Here is a 19,292-nt window from a genome sequence, read left to right as displayed (position 1 = left end):
TTGGTGACTTCATTTTACGAGTGCTGCATTCACTGGATCCCAGAAAAGATGAAACCATAAATATTTTTATCAATAGCATTATTTGTTTTTGTTTAGTTTTTCTTATCTAAGCAGCAACATTTAAAAGCAATTTTATTTTCACTTTAATTCATTCGGTATATCTAAAAAAAAAAAAAATGAATAAAAAGAAACTTTGAGCTTTTTTAACTTGGCAGTTTAAAATGACGATTTAGTTTTTCCTTGAATGCAACATAACCGGAAATTTAAAGTTATTGTTTGAAAAAAAAAAATCGAGGTTGTAAAACCGGCTGGTCAACGGCAGTTGGATGTGACCGTGGAACAACAGAAAGGTAGCCTGTTTACTGTATTTATTTCTTGTTAAACCTTTCTCTCTGTGCCGCTGCTGTGGAGACAGTGATTTCCCACGGAGACGCCATGGCTGCAGGTGAGCACGCGGATAAGGAGCTGAGTTCCTGAAGCTGGGAGGTTTGATGTTTATTTAACACCTGTTGGAAGAAAACTTTCTAAGCTTTACTAATAGTGTAAAGACAAACAATGACACACCTACTGCTCTAACTGGCTCTTTCTGTGCAGTAAGGTAGCATCCATATTAAGGTGGTATACATATTCAGGTAGCATCTACTGTATATTAAGGTAGCATCCATATTAAGGTAGTATCCATATTAAGGTAGTATCCATATTAAGGTAGCATCCATATTAAGGTAGCATCCATATTAAGGTAGTATCCATATTAAGGTAGTATCCATATTAAGGTAGTATCCACATTATGTTAGCATCCATATTATGTTAGCATCCATATTAAGGTAGTGTCCATATTAAGGTGGCATTTATATTAAGGTGGTATACATATTAAGGTGGCATCCATATTAAGGTGGCATACATATTAAGGTGGCATCCATATTAAGGTGGTATACATATTAAGGTAGCATCCATATTAAGGTAGTATCCATATTAAGGCAGTATCCATATTAAAGGAATAGTACACCCAAAACATGATTAGCCTTCATTTTCTACTCACCCCCATGCTGAACAACACTCTGGAGTACTTTTTTGATATCTCAAATGCATCTGGAGATCTGGGAGGCTTCTTGCTGTCTGCTGACATTCAAATAATGGAGGTCTATTGTGCCCGAGACAGAAAGGTCCATAAAAGTCCACAAAAACGTGTCAATATTCCTCCATACTGCTCGTCCAATGTATTCCAAGTGTCCTGAGTGGGTAGCATCCAGAATTTACTCGAAACGAAGTCATTTAGAATGTTTTTAGAGCATAAACAGTAGTGTATAGGATTTCCTGAAAGCGCGCACATGCGCGTTCACGACGCTACGGAAGCCGGCAGACCAAACCAGCGCATTCAGCTCGGCAAAGAACTCCTGCTCTTCCTCAACACTGAAGTCCTCAGACATTTTTCTTTCGTTGTTTCTTTCTTTGCACAGGTAAACAGCACATTTCTTCTTCTATGCTTGCATTATCGGCAGAGCAGACGCTGAATGCGCACTTTCATCTGGTTTGGTCTGCCGGCTTCCGTAGCGTCCTGAACGCGCTGGCGCGCGCTTTCAGGAAATCCTGTACACTACTGTTTATGCTCTAAAAACATTCTAAATGACTTCGTTTCGAGTAAATTCTGGATGCTACCCACTCAGGACACTTGGAATACATTGGACGAGCAGTATGGAGGAATATTGACACGTTTTTTGTGGACTTTTATGGACCTTTCTGTCTCGGGCACCGTAGACCTCCATTATTTGAATGTCAGCAGACAGCAAGAAGCCTCCCAGATCTCCAGATGCATTTGAGATATCAAAAAAGTACTCCAGAGTGTTGTTCAGCATGGGGGTGAGTAGAAAATGAAGGCTAATCATGTTTTGGGTGTACTATTCCTTTAAGGGAGTATCCATATTAAGGTGGCATCCATATTAAGGTAGCATCCATATTAAGGTAGCATCCATATTATGGGAGTATCCATATTAAGGTGGCATCCATATTAAGGTAGCATCCATATTAAGGTAGCATCCATATTATGGTAGTATCCATATTATGGTAGCATCCATATTAAGGTGGCATCCATATTAAGGTGGCATCCCTATTATGGTAGCATCCATATTAAGGTAGTATCCATATTATGGTAGTATCCATATTATGGTAGCATCCATATTAAGGTGGCATCCATATTAAGGTAGCATCCATATTAAGGTAGCATCCATATTATGGTAGCATCCATATTAAGGTAGTATCCATATTATGGTAGCATCCATATTAAGGTAGTATCCATATTATGGTAGCATCCATATTAAGGTAGCATCCATATTATGGTAGCATCCATATTAAGGTAGTATCCATATTATGGTAGTATCCATATTAAGGTAGCATCCATATTAAGGTAGTATCCATATTATGGTAGTATCCATATTAAGGTGGCATCCATATTAAGGTAGTATCTATATTAAGGGAGTATCCATATTAAGGTGGCATCCATATTAAGGTGGCATCCATATTAAGGTGGCATCCATATTAAGGTAGCATCCATATTATGGTAGCATCCATATTAAGGTAGTATCCATATTAAGATAGTAACCTCCTGCACTGTGCAAACAAAGGAGTTCTTCATCTTCTCTGACTAAAAACAGATGTATCCGAATATCTGCCTTAGTTAACTATATAGGGCACTATATAGTAGTTGCGCCATTTTAGATGACTGTGATTGTCTAGTGGATGAAAAAATAGTGGACTCGAAATTTCCCAAAATGCACCTTGAAATCTAGCGATCATCAATGGTCACTAAATGAGCAGATATATCCTGGAATGCAGGATCATGGAATTTGTTGTCGCTGCGGCCTGCTGTCGCATTTGAATAACAAAGATGGCACCGTGCGGGGAGGTGGAGTCACGTGACCAATGAAGAGTGAAAAGTAGTGATAATCTGTCCTAACATTAAGTTAACTAAGTTTACTATAAAGTCCACTATATAGTCCCCGCTCTATATAGTGATTGAGGGATTTAGAGGTTAGAGCGGACGTTCAGACACAGCCATATATTTGGGTCCGACCAGCGCCATCTCTCTGCTCTAAGTGATCTGTGAACTTTAAAGTCTACAATGTAGCTGTAGCTGAGTACAATGATTGAAAATATCGTACATTTTATGCATGCCCTAAGCCAAGGATATGGAGGATAAAAAGTGCCAAAATTAAATAAATTAATACAGCATTAAATAAATAATTAAATGTGTCAATAATTAATTAAATATGGAATTAAATAAATAAATGTGTCATTCAGTGATTAAAATCACGTCACTAATATAAAGTGCCACAATTAAATAAATAAATACAGCCTTAAACAATTAATTAAATGTGTAATTCATTAAATAACTAAGGAATTAAATATATAAATCTGTCATTAATTTAATAAAATACGTCTTCATTGTATTAAAAAAATATATATAATTATTTCAGTGTGCATTTAATTATTTCATGGTCCTGTGTCGCAGTGCATCGAAACCATTAAAAGAATCTGTCAAACTCACCCATCAAAGTTAGGGGGCGGTTATCTAACACCTGATTGGTCACCCTGCACATTAAAGGAATAGTACACCCAAAACATGATTAGCCTTCATTTTCTACTCACCCCCATGCTTATATATTTATTTAATGCTATATTTATTTATTTAATTTTGGCACTTTTTGCTTGCACTTGATTTCTTTTTTTTTTTTGCATAGAGTAAAGGGAACTGTTTATACCGGAGGTCTATAACAGGGGTCCGTGATCCCCTGCAATTTTTTTCCACTAATTAGAATGTCTTTAAATAAACATTAAAGGAAAATTCCGGTTTTTAACACTTTTAGCCCCTTATAAAAACTACAGGAACGTTTTTTCTTTACGAAACTTGTTTTTGAACGTCATTGAACAGCGCTGACGACCCGGTGAGTAGCATATTTTAAAAAAAGAATGTTTAAGGTTGTTTTAAGGACATTATCGGACATGCACTATGAAAGCCATTCTGAAGCAGCCAGGGGGGGATTCTGCATGAGCCAAATAGCAGAGACAGGACCAATCGTCAAAATTTTGGTGTCGATCATTCGATTTCATCCTGGACACTACAAAAAAGGGGCTAAAAGTGTTAAAAACCGGAATTTTCCTTTAAGATGAATTCAACACACTGTAGTAAACAGATAAATGGAGGCAGAAGATGTCTTTCAGTCATCAATGCTCACATTCAGCGACACACAGGAGCTCTTTCAAGCTGGACACCGTTTCATTCACAACACCTGTCCCATCAACCAGGAATCAGAATCAGAAATACTTTAATAATCTAAGGGAGAAATTACTTTAGTTACATTACTCCATCTGTAATAGAGTGATTATAAGACCACTTTAATATTACAAAATTTCATATAATATATATAATTAGGGGGTCCCCGCTCCATCTCGCCATCAGTTTGGGAGTCCTTGTCCTGGAAAACATTGAAGACCCTGGTTAATGCATACAAATAACCTTTTTTTTTTCTTTTTTGTAAAATCTTTTGTCCATTTCCCTCCCCTTCCCCACTAGGTGCCACTTTGTCTTTCTCTTCTATGGAGGGAATTTTGTGCCATTATTGTTTCAATTTGTAAAAACATGGGGGAAAAAAATGTTTTAAGAGTAAATTTGCTGTTCTCTCATATTAAATCTTTCTACAAATTGTTTACACTTTTAAAAAAAACCTTTGTAATATTTTTTTATTTTTCAATCTTCTTTACAGATAATGTAGCTTTAAGTTATTTTGTTTTTTCAAGGATTTTTACAGTTTGCTTTTTTTTTTAAATGTGTTTTTCAGTTTACATTCTCTTTACTTCAATAACCGACAGATAAAAATGTTTCTACTAACATCAAGACCAATAAATTTGTATAGGGATGCAGGATATAATCGGCCCCCTATCGGTATCGGCCTTAAAACTGAATATCGGACATCGGCCACCCCACCGATATTTAACCCGATATTTGATCAGCTTCTGAGTTTCTAAAGTCTAAAAAACCTCAAAAAGTTCTTTTTTACAGACTTAAAAACTTCTAAAGACGAGGGAAAAAATATTGATACATTAAAATATCACAATATCTTCATATGCTGATATATTGCCATTTAAAAACACCATATCAATCTCTTTTACTAATGAAATATTGCTATATGTCATCGTTATGCTACGAATTCCCCCGAAAATTCACCAAATGTTGCCATATTTTTATATGTTGATATATTGACGCGGTATCGATCTATTTTACTAACAAAATCTCACAAGGATTTGCAAAATATCACGAGAGTTTGTAACAGAACGATGAGATTTTGAAAGTAAAATAGATCGATACCGCGTTTTTAAAAATCAATTTGATATCAGCATATGAAAATATATTTATTATATTTTATATATTTATAGTATATTATTTTTCAGTGTAAAAGAAAAAAATTATTTGAAAAAATAAAATCCAAGGAAATAGTAAATTCACTTTTCATTTTTTTTTTTTATGACAGTTTTCAGTTTGATCTCTGAATCCCTTTTTTCTTCAAATTTCCATATGCAAAAAGTGTTCCATGCTTTCAACAAAAAGAAACAAAATTCACCCCATAGTGAATGTAACGGAACAAAACATAAAAAAAAAAGGGTGTGAATACTTTTGCGTCACATTGCATTTAAGAATTTCTGCCCATGCTGTAGAGGAAACGACGAGTAGTTGAGAAATCATTGCATTTATTTTGTAATTTTTACGTTGGGAAACAAAAAAGGAAGTTCTTAAACATTGTGTATCATTGCAGTAACTTTAGGCCGTTTAAATTGTTCATTTGCATCGGTAGATTATGGGGAAACCAATTCATTTTATTTAACATGTGTCCACCCTGATGGGAGGAGGGAGGGAGTGGAAAAAGCAGAGTAGCAGCTGCTCATTTAACAAGCGACTTACAATCATCACACTCAGGTCAGACGAGGCATTAGAAATAACTGCTGCACTTTAGTTCACGCCTTCATGCAGACACGCAGCCTTCAAACCGAGTCTGAGAACCCCCCCCCCCCCACCTCCTCAACGTTAAAACTTGAAGCAGAAGGAGAAAGTCTGAGCAGCGGAGAAGAGGCCATACTGAGGGAACAAGGGACCCTCCCTCCTGCCGCTTCCACACGCGCCTGTTCCTCTGACCCGGTAAGTGTTTACTGTGATCATTAGAGGTGAAGATGTAGTATCCCTGCCGCTGCGTTTGTTATTCCCCCATGACTTTTGGAACTGATTCTTTCTTTTATGATATGTGTTACAGTTTCCTGAAAGCTGTTGTAATTCACCGCCCGCTCTTTATCTGTGTCCCTGAAGGCAGAGTTTCATGTAAGGCCGGGAGTCATTTGCTATGTAGGATAAAGTCAGAAGCTTGTAACTGTTTGTCAGAAGCAGGGGGCCGCCGGTGTGACCCCAATAGGTGAGGGCCATCCGGTGATGTTAAAAAGATAAAATAAATCCTCAGTGGGATCCCCCCCCCCCCCTCCCAGCCTCTCCCAGCAGACGGAAGCAGGCTATTCTCTTTCGCCTTTGTGCTCTGCCAGGATGCACCTCATGAATGCTTCCAATAACTCTCAGCGATTTTTGCCGCACCATAAGCCCCTCCATTATAACCGACTGACACGTTTTTGCTGTGTTGGCTTTTGCTTTCAGTGCCATGACACCCAGACCCCCTCACCCACCAACCACTTCCCCATCTGGTACTTTTTTTTTTTTTTTTTTCCCAGCATAGTACCCACCAGTGCTATTGGTGGGTGTTTTCTGCCTTTTATTTGAGCTCCGACTGCACAAAAAAAGAAGATTCATCATACAATCAGTCATTTCTTTACTTAAAAGCGTCCATTACTTTTATTTGTGGGTGGATCATCTAAATAATTGGTTCTCCTAATTGTCAATCATTCTGGTGATATGTTTACATAAGGCCGTCCTACGTACTCATCCTGTTAGCTGTATTTTTCTGCGCTTCTGCACTTTCTTTTTTTTTATTTATGATTTATTTATGGAATTTTGGGTATTACAGATACATATTACACCTTATCCATGAAGTGAAATTAATACAAAGATTAATTGTGTTTTTAACAATTAATTGTGTATTAACAATTAAACAATTTACCCCCAACTCTCACCTTCCGACCCCTACCCTCCCTTACAGAACAGCCTGTGAAATGGGGTATAGTGGGTTTTGATACAGGAAATCTCGATAGTGAAAATGTTATTTAGGCCATACATGCCTTCACATACCAGTACATAGGCAGACAACACCCAACTGCAAGCCAAGCATGCTCATCGTTCACAAGGTGAAAATTAAATATCACAAAAACAATTCCCATTAAGTGATAATAATAATTATATATATATAAAATAAAAAAATAAAAATATATAAATATAAATAAATAAATAAAAAAAATGTAAAAAATTATAAGTCTACCATCCACAACCAGGTTAAACAAACCAGCTACTGTGCTATTGCTTTTTCCTTTTTCCTTTTTTTTTTTCCCCCCCTCTCCTTTTTTCCCTCTTTTTTTTCCCTTTTTCTTTTTTCCCCCCTTTTCTTTTTTCCCCTTTTTTTTCCATTTTTTTCCCCTCTCTCTTTTGGAAGTGGGGGAAGCATAACCAGTTATCTAGACATCAGGGTCAACTTCTATATGGAGAGACCTGACATGATCGTGGAAGGGTTGCCAAATTTTCTGAAATTTCCATTCTGAAGAACGAAGGGTGTATTTAATTTTCACTAATTTTCTTCTGCTTCTGCACTTTCAGGCGTATATCTGTAGTCTTAGGTTTCAAAAAAATCATTGAAGCTCACCTTTCTTTGAAAATTGCAGAGTCATAAGAGAAAAAGTGTCTACGAAGTTTATTGGAAGAAAAGAAATCCCTCAGAAGAGGGCAGATGTATCCCAAAATGCTTTGCAAAGCGTGACCAACAGTGAACAAAAAGCAGTGATCATCTGTCCGAGCGGTCGGTTAACTGAGTTCGCTATGAATTCCCCGCTCTATATAGTGATTTAGGGGTTAGGGCGGCTTTTAGGAGCTATGAGAACAGCTACTTTTAAACAGACCGTGCAGAAGGAGAAATGGGCTTCTGCATGCTTTCACACACCTTTTAATAGGATTGTCCATGTGCATTTTATTTTCAAGTGGAGAGAGCAGATCTTTTAAATAATTTGCGAAAATCCTCCACAATACTTTTAATAATCATAATATAACTAGGGTTTTCAACCATTTCAATATTCAAACTCTGTATCCGGATACACTGCTAAGTTGTCATGGTATCGGTAGCGAATGCAAATGTTGTTTGCATATTTTCTGCGATTGTTAGTTTTAGATAACTAGATTAGTTGTGCATTAAAATATTGTCATATTGTGTTATATTTAGGTCTTTAAATTTGCAGATTTGATTCTGTTGAGAAAGCACGTTCAATTTGAGCTTAAATTAAATTGTGAATCTTTCATATTAATAAACATTTTTTATACCTTCAACTAATTGGCTTTTTTTTTTAATCAGAAATGCTATACAGCAGTGGTTCTCAATGGCAGGCATGTTTTTAGATTTCTCCTTAAAGCCAAACACCTGACTTGTATGAATAAATCATTAACAGGCTGCTGCGGCACTTGAAGGCTGCTAAGGAGGTCACGCAGTTATTTGAATCATGTGTGCTGCATGTTACAACCACAAACTTCAAGGTATTTTCTGTAAAGGTCCAACTTAAGTAGCACAGCATGGAGGAAGATGTAGGAAGTAGCATGCTTTTTAAATCTTACTTCATTGATTCACATTTATTTTCACCTCAGATCAGATACCAGAATTTTTCTGAAACCAGAGCTGTTTGCTTTCATTTTCTTATCATACTTCTGTTTTTTTTCTTTTTTATAGGCTGTCATAAATGCCTCTCTATAGGGATATGTATGCATGTAAAAAGTATATCCCCTAAAAGGCACCTTAAAGGAATAGTACACCCAAAACATGATTAGGCTTCATTTTCTACTCACCCCCATGCTGAACAACACTCTGGAGTACTTTTTTGATATCTCAAATGCATCTGGAGATCTGGGAGGCTTCTTGCTGTCTTCTGACATTCAAATAATGGAGGTCTATGGTGCCCGAGGCAGAAAGGTCCATAAAAGTCCACAAAAAACGTGTCAATATTCCTCCATACTGCTTGTCCAATGTATTCCAAGTGTCCTGAGTGGGTAGCGTCCATAATTTACTCGAAACGAAGTAATTTAGAATGTTTTTAGAGCATAAACAGTAGTGTATAGGATTTCCTAAAAGCGCGTTCACGAGTCTACGGAAACCGCGGCAGACCAAACCAGACCAAAGTGCGCATTCAGCTCGGCAAAGAACTCATGCTCTTCCTCAACACTGAAGTCCTCAGACATTTTTCTTTCGTTGTTTCTTTCTTTTCACAGGTAAACAGCACATTTCTTCTTCTACGCTTGCATTATCGGCAGAGCAGACGCTGAATGCGCATTTTCATCTGGTTCGGTCTGCCGCGGTTTCCGTAGCGTCGTGAACGCGCAGGCGCGCGCTTTTAGGAAATCCTATACACTACTGTTTATGCTCTAAAAACATTCTAAATGACTTCGTTTCGAGTAAATTATGGACGCTACCCACTCAGGACACTTGGAATACATTGGACGAGCAGTATGTAGGAATATTGACACGTTTTTTGTGGACTTTTATGGAACTTTCTGCCTCGGGCGCCATAGACCTCCATTATTTGAATGTCAGCAGACCGCAAGAAGCCTCCCAGATCTCCAGATGCATTTGAGATATCAAAAAAGTACTCCAGAGTGTTGTTCAGCATGGGGGTGAGTAGAAAATGAAGGCTAATCATGTTTTGGGTGTACTATTCCTTTAAGATTAGGGAGTAAGGTCAGAAAACTAAGTTGTGAAATCAATAAACTCTTAATATGACAAATTCCATCCTAAAAAAAATGCTTCTTTAAGGGTCCTTGCAAACGCTTCTTACACAGCCTCAAACACGTATTGCAGCGACGGTAGCCATCGTTTGCCAAAAAGCCTCGACAATGCAGATGCAACCCTGTCAACTGAAGTGAAGTCTCTAGAAGCTGGCATTTAGTGTGACAAAACCACAGCTTTGCACACTACTACTCCGTTCCCATGCATAGAGATGTCTGTGGCATGCACTCATTTAACATAGGCCTACGTTATCCTACAACAACACATTTTTTACAGTTGGTTTATTAAAAATGCTTTTCAGTAAAAGTCAACAGCAATAACTCCAATAACAAATGATAATTTTATTCAAAATGTATTTATTAAAAAATGCTTAACAAGTCCTGTAATGAATGAAAAGCACAATGAAAGAAATAGTGTCTCATCTAAACATCCCTCACTTAACAATAAAAGTTAACAATACAGTAACTCTCAACTCAGCCTCAGTAATGAACGAAATAATGTCTGTTCTGTAGGCTATTGGAAAAAATAAATTAACAAATGAGCTAATTTGTTAGTTCCCTGTTTTGACAAAGTGCTGTGTGATCGAGCTAGCACTACGATTTTAGGCAAATAAAACAGTTGTTCTACTTGTAGAAAACAAACGGTTGTTATTAACACGAATTTAAAAGTAGTGTAGCTTAATACGGCTAACTGACCGAGCTAAAAGTGGCTAACCTGTTAGCTACTGAGCACAGCTAGCCACAGCGCTAGCCAGCTTTCCCCCTTTATATCACGGTCTAACAGTTACTTTGTTCACCATGAACAGATTTTTTTCAGTTTTGTTATCAATCAGGTAAAACTTCATCAATCATTAGACACGCTAACGCTACAGATGCTCCTGACTAGGCAACCACAATGTTTTACATCATGTGGCAATGTTTAGCCAATCATGTAGCGTAACGTCACTGGCATGGAGCAGGACCCGAGCAAATCTGGTGTCTACACCGTCTCCCAGTTTACGCATGAACCCTTTTTCGCAAAAAAAACACCTCAAACAATCAAGTGTAAAAATGTTCACGAATTTGAGGGAGTTTTTTTCGAACGCTGCAGTTTTTCCACCAAGCTTTTCTGATGCGATACTTTAAGATGTGCATTAGATAAAGCTGATTGAAATGCACTTAATCAAACTAACCTGCCAGCAGGGGGAAACCTGCTGTTATTCCACTCGTTATTACTATTTTATTCCTCGCGGGCGTCTGTACTTTCAAGATGGCAGACTGTCATGGCTCTTTGCAAACGGTTGACCATCCTTATTTCCCCAGCTTTTTACTGTTATTACACTGTCAAAAGTACAGGGCAACGAAATTCACTCTCTGCATTTAACCCCTCCACTTGGGGAGCAGTGGGCTGCCATTTATGTCAGTGCAGAGTTAAGGGTCTTTGCTCAGGGACCCAGAGTGGCAGTCTGTGGGAGTGGGTTTTGAACTCGCAACCTCAGGATTCCAAGCTCTATGCTCTATCGATTAACTAATACAAAATTCTTTACTTATGAAAAGGTATCTGATTATTAATAATACTCCAATAATAACCCATATATAAATGCAGACAATTCAATTCAGTTTATTTCTATAGCGCCAATTCACAACACAATTCATTTCTAGGCACTTTACAGTTCAGCAGATCATCCAGTCAAATTGATTTAAAGTTTTCTATCTAAGGAAAACCAGTTGATTGCATCGACTCATTGACTCAAATGCAACCCCTCACACTAAGCATGCTTGTAGCGACAGTGGAGAGGAAAAACTCCCTTTTAACAGGAAGAAACCTCCAGCAGAACCAGGCTCAGTGTGAGCGGCCATCTGCCAAGGCGGACTGGGGTTCAAGGAGACAGAAGCAGAGATACAAAAAGCAGCTGTAAAAGGCGGCCCCGCCCAGGAAACACACAGCCAGGCAGACGAGCTCCCATGTCAGAGGATGAAGAGAGCACATCCAGCCAGTCATGGTCAGAGAAACAGGACTACACTGGAAAACAGGCCTTATCCAACATCTAGAAACAAAGGTGTTGATGGCAGCAGCACAGCTGATATTTCTCTCCAGGATGGAGTCACAGCCAAACAGGAACAGACCAGATGAAGCTACTATGAGAAAAAAAACGGAGAGAGCAGAACGTTAGAGATTGAACTAACAGATTCTGCAGAATAGGAGAATAGAGATAGAATGAAGCAGAATGATGAAAAGGGGTCCCTATGTCCTCCAGCAGTCTAAGCCTATAGCAGCAGAACTATAGAGATAGCTCAGGATAACCTGAGCCACTCTAACTATAAGCTTTATCAAAAAGGAAAGTTTTAAGCCTAGCCTTAAAAGTAGACAGGGTGTCTGCCTCACGGACTAAAACTGGTAGTTGGTTCCACAGGAGAGGAGCCTGATAACTAAAAGACCTGCCTCCCATTCTACTTTTAGAAATTCTAGGAACCACTAGTAAACCTGCAGATTGAGAGCGAAGTGCTCTGTTAGGAACATAAGGAACAATCAGATCTGATATCAGATGGAGCTTGGCCATTTAAGGATTTATATGTGAGAAGGAGGACTTTAAATTCTATTCTGGATTTAACAGGAAAATGGAGAAAAAAAAGAGAAATTGTTAGATAATGTCCCTTTAATATCAGATCAGTGCATTACTAATGTTTTTTCTGGATGATTTAGGATAAGAAAAAGAAAAGAAAGTGGAGTTTAGAGAAAAGTTTGATTCCAGATTTTATTTTTGGATCTTCTCTGAGTAACCAAAACCTAATAATGTACATGCATAGTACCTGTGATAATTTGACTATTAAACATTAGAGGATAAATTGTAAAAGTGTCAGTTTCACTAGATTTTTTAATCGGGGCTAAAACGAATCAGAAGAATTATCTGTAAGCATTAACTGTAAATTAAATAATTATTAATATAATGATTAATAAATGTGTGTGTATACGTGTATGTGTGGGTGTGTATTTAAATTAATAATATAAAATGTCTAATAGTTTTTTTATATAAAATTTCAAAAACATTTTTAGAAATATGAATTTCCTAAAAGTATGTCTTTTTAGATCAATCGATCAATCAACAAACAAAAAAATCGATCCTGAAATAATCAACAGCTGCAGCCCCCCTTCATATGCATGTTTCACAGAGCAAGGGTCGGGTTTAAAAGACTAAAGTTGCAAATCTCTGGACATTTTACTAATTTGTTAAAGAGTGGAGCTTTTGTGGATACACTTATCTGACTTTGGTAAGTATGAGAGTTATAGTTTTGGCACCAGAGCTGGAATTTTAAAACGCAAAATATGTAGAAATTCTGAAAAGTGGCATGCATGTGTATAGGGCTTCCTTTACTCAGGGTTCCCGCGGGTCCTTAAAAAGTCTTAAAAGGCATTGAATTCTTCAAAATAAAACTAAGGCCTTAATTGGTATTAAAATGTCTTAAATCAGTCTTTCGTAGGTCTTAATTTTTAAAACATCATAAATAGGATTAGTTTTATCATGATTTATTTTTGTAATCTAAATAAAACATTAAAATTGACAATTTTTTTTTATTTAAAAAAAATAACGGCTCGCCATTATTGGTTCCGTCCCGATAGCGGAACCAATAAAAGCGTTGTTGCGGCCGGGACATTTGGGAGATGCACCATTAACTTTTTGTCTGGAAAATATGAGCAAGTGTAAATGTAACGAAAATTGTCTCCAGCCAAGAGTTTCCTCCATGGCTAAAACCAGGGAACATACATGAGGCTCAGTGGATTTAGTGCAAGAAGTCATTCAAGCTCAGAACGATGGGAATTAAGGCAGTGGAGTCGCACATGCGAAGCACGAAACACAAAGCGTGAAAATGGAGTTACGGAGAAACAGCCGGTATTTCTCAGTTTAGTTCCACCCTTGTCTCTGCAACGCCTCCACTTATCACCAAATCAAACATAGAAAACCATACAAAGAAAAATATCTGCAAAAAAGACTAAGCACTGGTTATGTTGTGGCTTTAAAACTGATTTGTTTTGTTCCCTGCTAAAACAAAGTTTGTGAATTCAGTTAAATTATTGTTCAAATATATCTGTCATTGGTGTGTTTTTAGCTTTCTTCCTGTATGGGAAGCTTTTCAACATTTGAAACATTAGTGCAGTGGTTTATGTTAAAATAAACCTTTGGGTTAAGTTGATGCAAGCAGGTTTTTCTTGTGTTTCTTGTGAATTTGGTCTTAAATTTTTATTTCAAGTGGCATTAAAAAGTCTTAAAAAGTCTTGAATTTAACTTGCCTTATGCTGTAGGAACCCTGTTTGCTGCAATACCCCTAAAGGAAAACCAGTACGACCAGTTGCACTCAGTAAACATTACAAAGGTGCTCTGGTCTGTGATAATCATTACAACTCCACCGCAAATACCTCGGGGTTAGATTAGAGAGCGACTCATACAGCTTTTTCAGGCTGATGGGAATCATCTTGACATCAGCCTAACTGATCCCCAGTATGTGCTGCCAATTATTGCTACAAAAAAAGGAAGTTTTATTAATAAATCAGAACATTAAGAATGACCCAGCCATTGTGCACTCCCTAATCCAATTTGCAGGGAGATTTGAAAATGAATCAATAAAAAAATATTTGTTTTGAGCAACCACACTCGGAGGGTTTTGCTGCTGTAATCATGGTAATAATTTTATTGTTTCAAGGAAATAAGTTTTGTAAATGGCAATCAAAAAAGATTTTTTTTCTCAGATTTATTTTCCATATTCGTTTTATCTTAAAGATTATTTAAAATATTTTATATCTTCAAATTGCTTGTGTTTCTGTTTTTCTAATTAAGCTTTATGAAATGAATTCTTTTCAGATTGCATTTTTTTCTTCACCCCATGCCTAATCTAGTTTAGCCTCGTGAGACCATCCTGATCTCGGGAGCTTTCAAGGTTTCACTCGCAGATCAGTCTGGAGACTCTCCGTTAAAGAAAACATGGCGGCTTCAGCCGATGAAACTAGCGTTAGCGTGGCTATCGAGCAAGTTTTGTCGGAATTACAGAGTATTTCTTCAATGAAAGAAGAGCAAAACACTGCTCTGGAGGCTTTTCTCAGAGGAAAAGATGTTTTTGCTCTTCTCCCGACTGGTTTCGGCAAGAGTTTGATCTATCAATTGGCTCCTCTTCGTCGTCGCTCTGTTAGTACGTCATATGCTTCGTTGATCTGATTGGTTTATTTGGCCCGTCTATCACCAACATAGGCCAATCAGCTAACCAGTATTTTCGCCCCTTCTCAAAATTACTTCAACGGAAGGTTTCCAGATGGATATGCAGAGCAAATCCATCTGGCGGAGTCAGGTTAGATCTAGTTTTACACTCTCATTGGCCAAAACAGTTCATGCAGACCAATCAAAACGCATCTTTGCTCCTCATTCCTCCTCATCTTTTCTCCTCAACCACATGTGTCTCAACCTAAACCAATACATAAATGTTTCTGGAATGTTTGAAGGTTTTAAATACTTTTTTTTAAAGTTCATTATATGGGGGGAAAAGAACAACAGAATAATTACCAGGATCTAAATCCTTTTGGTGCAAACCCTGACCTACGAGGCCGTTACTCATTATCTGCACTTCTCTGTTTTAACAAAAAGGGCCTAAGGTGGAATCCAAGTTATAACAATACACTTTTTTGTTTTGTTTTGCAGAACTACTGCTTCATGGAAGGAAGATGATCCTCTGGTTGACTGTCAGTTCTGCTATGATGGAGGCCGTTTCCACACAGAACCTTTGACTCGCACTACATATGCCTTTGGCTAAATGAGGCAAGGCTAGGATGGAAGGCCTGCCAAGTGCTGCTCTGAGGAACTGTTACACCCTTACCTTGCCATCTCTCAAGCCCGCGCTCTGACCCACTGCCGCACGGCCGAGCGAATTCCAGGATGATTTTGAATAACCGGCGGATTAGAAAATGCAAGTTGGTTAAGTTCACGACCAGCTGCCTGCTGCTGTCGGTGGTAATGATCTGCTGGGAGCACCTGGACTCGGTCGTCGTCAGCCACGTCAAGTCTTACTCCTTCCGCTACCTGGTCAACAGCTTCAGCTACATCAACAGGAGCCTCACCATTCCCCGTGAGCAGGCCAGAAGCTTCAGCGACTTTCCCTACCTGCTGGACCACCCATACAAGTGCACCGGCGAGGACGTGCTCCTACTCGTCTTTGTGAAATCCTTCCCCGAGAACACCGAGAGGCGAAACGCCATCAGATCCACCTGGGGTAATGAGACCTACATCCAGAACACCCTGGGGGTGACAGTCAAGGTGGTGTTCGCCCTGGGATCCCTCAGGACGAAGAGACAAAATAGCAGTGGTCGATTCCAGAAGCTGCTGGTCAAGGAGGACCAGCTCCACGGCGACCTGATCCAGAAGAACTTCCTGGACTCCTTCCACAACCTGACCCTCAAACTCCTCCTGCAGTTCCATTGGATGCACAGCCGCTGCGCCCATGCCCGTTTCTTCATGACCGCCGACGACGACGTCTTCGTGCACATGCCCAACCTGGTGGCCTACCTGCAGGAGCTCAGCAGCAGGGGGGTCACCGACTTCTGGGTCGGCCGGGTGCATGTCGGGGCGCCGCCCATCCGCAAAAAGGACAGCAAGTACTACGTCTCCTACGAGATGTACCAGTGGTCGTCTTACCCCGATTACACCGCAGGGGCCGGCTACGTCATCTCCAGCGACGTGGCCAACAAGATCTACCACGCCACGCTGACCCTGAACGCCTCGATCTACATCGATGACGTATTCATGGGCATCTGCGCCAACGCCGTCAATGTGTCGCCGCAGACGCACAACTATTTCTCAGGGGAGGGCAAGGCACCGTACCACCCATGCATCTACGAACAGATGATGACCTCTCACGGCCACGTGGAGGACATTCATGAGCTGTGGAGGGCGGCGACACACCCAGAGGTGAAGCAGAGCAGCTCAGGGCTGTTCGGGAGGCTGTACTGTGCAGCTGTGAGAACATTCCTCCTCTGTACACCCCGCTTTGCTGACACTTACCCTTGCAAAGCAGCGTTCTTAAAGTAGAGTAAAATGTCTAGAGCATGAGATGAAATAGGTAATGAGATTAGGGTTGACTTCTGGAAAATTACCTCAGTCCTTTCAGTAGGACATCTACCCCACACTGCTTTGTTTACCGTGGCAAGCAGAAACCAGAGAGACCGGGCTGTTCGGCCGCTGTCTTTGTGAGATCTCCTGCATGTCAGGGAAGCGTCGCCGTTTGTCTGTTTTTCAAAAATGCTGGTGTTGTGCGCTGACCAAAGAATGTGAAATAAAGGTTCTGCAAAGATGTCTCAATGCTCTGGCTTGTGAAAATGTTCTTTCTCTTTTTGTCGGATGGAGCAGATTAAGAATTCACAATATACGTTTTTTAAACTGCTACTTCAGGGAGAGATAACGTTCATCAGAATGGTGAGCTGTTGTTGGGTTTTAACCATTTCCTTCCTAAAGTCTTATCCATTTTTCTATTTATCTTAACATCATGCTTGACATTGCTTAAACAAAGATGCCCTGTTTAGTCTCTTTGGTTGAGGTTTTTTAAATTTGCTTCTACTTTTGCAAGTGTGCGCGTGGGTGTCTTCCTGCAGATGTACCTCAGGCAAGCCCTGTGCCTTGAAACAGGAGGCTTCTTTGTTGGCTATAAATGCAATGGAGAATTTATGAGGGCCGATTTTTTCATAGCAATGTGCCCAACACATGTCAGCTCTGTTTAAAAGAAAGATAAACAGTTTTCCAAGTTGTCAGAAATTTACATTATATGTAGAAATAATAAAATTATGTTGAACTCAATTGGCTAAAATCTACAGAGACACTTGGAGAAATATTGATGTTGATGCTTTCTGGTAAAACAGAAATAAAAACATAAATCACATTTTCATAGAATTGTTTTTTTTTTTTTTTTCAAATTAAAAAATGTCTTCTTTGCTTGTAACAATCATGGAACAACATTTGCTCCATAACACTCTGCTTCACAAATATGCCACCTTTGTGCCAGGCTATGTAAAATGACTATTACAATACATCATTGATTTTGGGAGATTTAAGGGCTTTAAAGACTTTTAACAGGAAATTAATCGTTTGAAGAAAAAAAATAAATGTGCAAGACCTAAAATGCTGAGCTAGGAGGCTGTTACTCGTCATCGGCTCAGTTTTACTTTCAGATTTCTATCTAAAATCTCTAACGGTGATGGAAGCATACCAGTTCAGAATCGACTGTAATCGCCTGGTTTGAGTCAACATTTTGAAGCACAAAAGTTTGCAGGAAGAAAGCTTAAAGATAAAAAGGATGGGATGATAGTGGTATGTTCAAGTGTGTGTGCAGCCCACTTTATTCTTAATAAAAAAGGGACAGGCAGTTGTTAAACAGTAAAGAAAGAAAAGAAAGAAAGCAGATACTTTGCAAGATTATCTATCTTCCTGTGTGTGTGTGTGTGTGTGTGTGTGTGTATATATATATGTATTAGTGCTGTCAAACTATTAAAAAATTTAATCGCATTATATCAACAGTTAACTCAAGATTAATCGCATATTTTATCTTTTTATTTAATTTATTTTATTTGGGCATTTTAAAAAATGCAAATGTGCAATAATGTAAAAAAAACTTGCTTATACAATAAGTTTTTTTTTATTATTATTTTTTAAAGCACTTTTAAAAAAACTAGAATAAAAATATCCTGCTTTAAATTCCGGCCAATAATTATTCAAAAATTGTAAAAAAAAAAAAAAAAAATTACAAAACTACAGAACAGTAAACAGTACTTCAAAAAGTACTCCATAAAATTAATTTTTTTCTCAAACATGGGACAAAAATAAAGATGTACTGTTAAAATAGAGTGCACTTTCCGTTATAAAATTCAGACTTCATTCAAATAAAATGAAGTTACTCACAAAATAATAAATAAATCAAACGAATTTACAATAACAGGGCTTTGCAGTCATCTCAACAACATAACATTTTACATGTAGAACATTTTCAAAATGCTTTAATATTCCTTTGGTCTGAACAGGAATTGCAGCAGCAGTGCAGTCCACATGACTTCATTTATTTCTTGGTCTTGTTGGCACTAAGCCAGTGAGACGCTCGTTTCTTCTGGACAACGTAGACATAGGACTCAGGTTTTGTCAAGACAGCCTTCTGGGATAACTTTAAAATGAAACTTATCATTCAGGATACCTCGTCTGCTGGCCATTTTTGCTCATTCAAAGCACGGGTCTGTTATGCTGCGGTCTCTCCCAAAACTTAGCGTTCCTGAAGCTACAGAAAGCGCAGAGGGTAAAACAAACAGTACAGCGAGCGCTGCGGAAAAATAAAGAACAAA

The 19,292-nt window shown here is 38.5% G+C and overlaps 1 protein-coding gene across 1 annotated transcript; it reads left to right on the top strand.

Annotated features, from left to right (window-relative positions):
* The first annotated feature begins 5,957 nt into the window (after positions 1 to 5,957).
* LOC119782555 (lactosylceramide 1,3-N-acetyl-beta-D-glucosaminyltransferase A-like) lies at positions 5,958 to 17,811 on the top strand. Its single transcript, XM_038283571.1, has 2 exons — positions 5,958 to 6,184; positions 15,619 to 17,811. Exon 2 carries the CDS (start codon positions 15,853 to 15,855, stop codon positions 16,999 to 17,001), a length of 1,149 nt encoding a protein of 382 aa, XP_038139499.1. The 5' UTR covers positions 5,958 to 6,184; positions 15,619 to 15,852; the 3' UTR covers positions 17,002 to 17,811.
* Positions 17,812 to 19,292: the final 1,481 nt, after the last annotated feature.

The sequence above is a fragment of the Cyprinodon tularosa genome, unplaced genomic scaffold (genome assembly GCF_016077235.1).
Source record: "Cyprinodon tularosa strain WSP-4 unplaced genomic scaffold, ASM1607723v1 ctg195, whole genome shotgun sequence".
Taxonomy (NCBI): Eukaryota; Metazoa; Chordata; class Actinopteri; order Cyprinodontiformes; family Cyprinodontidae; genus Cyprinodon; species Cyprinodon tularosa.
The sequence above is the reverse complement of the archived record's forward strand: the minus strand, read 5'-3'. Positions and strand labels throughout refer to the sequence as shown.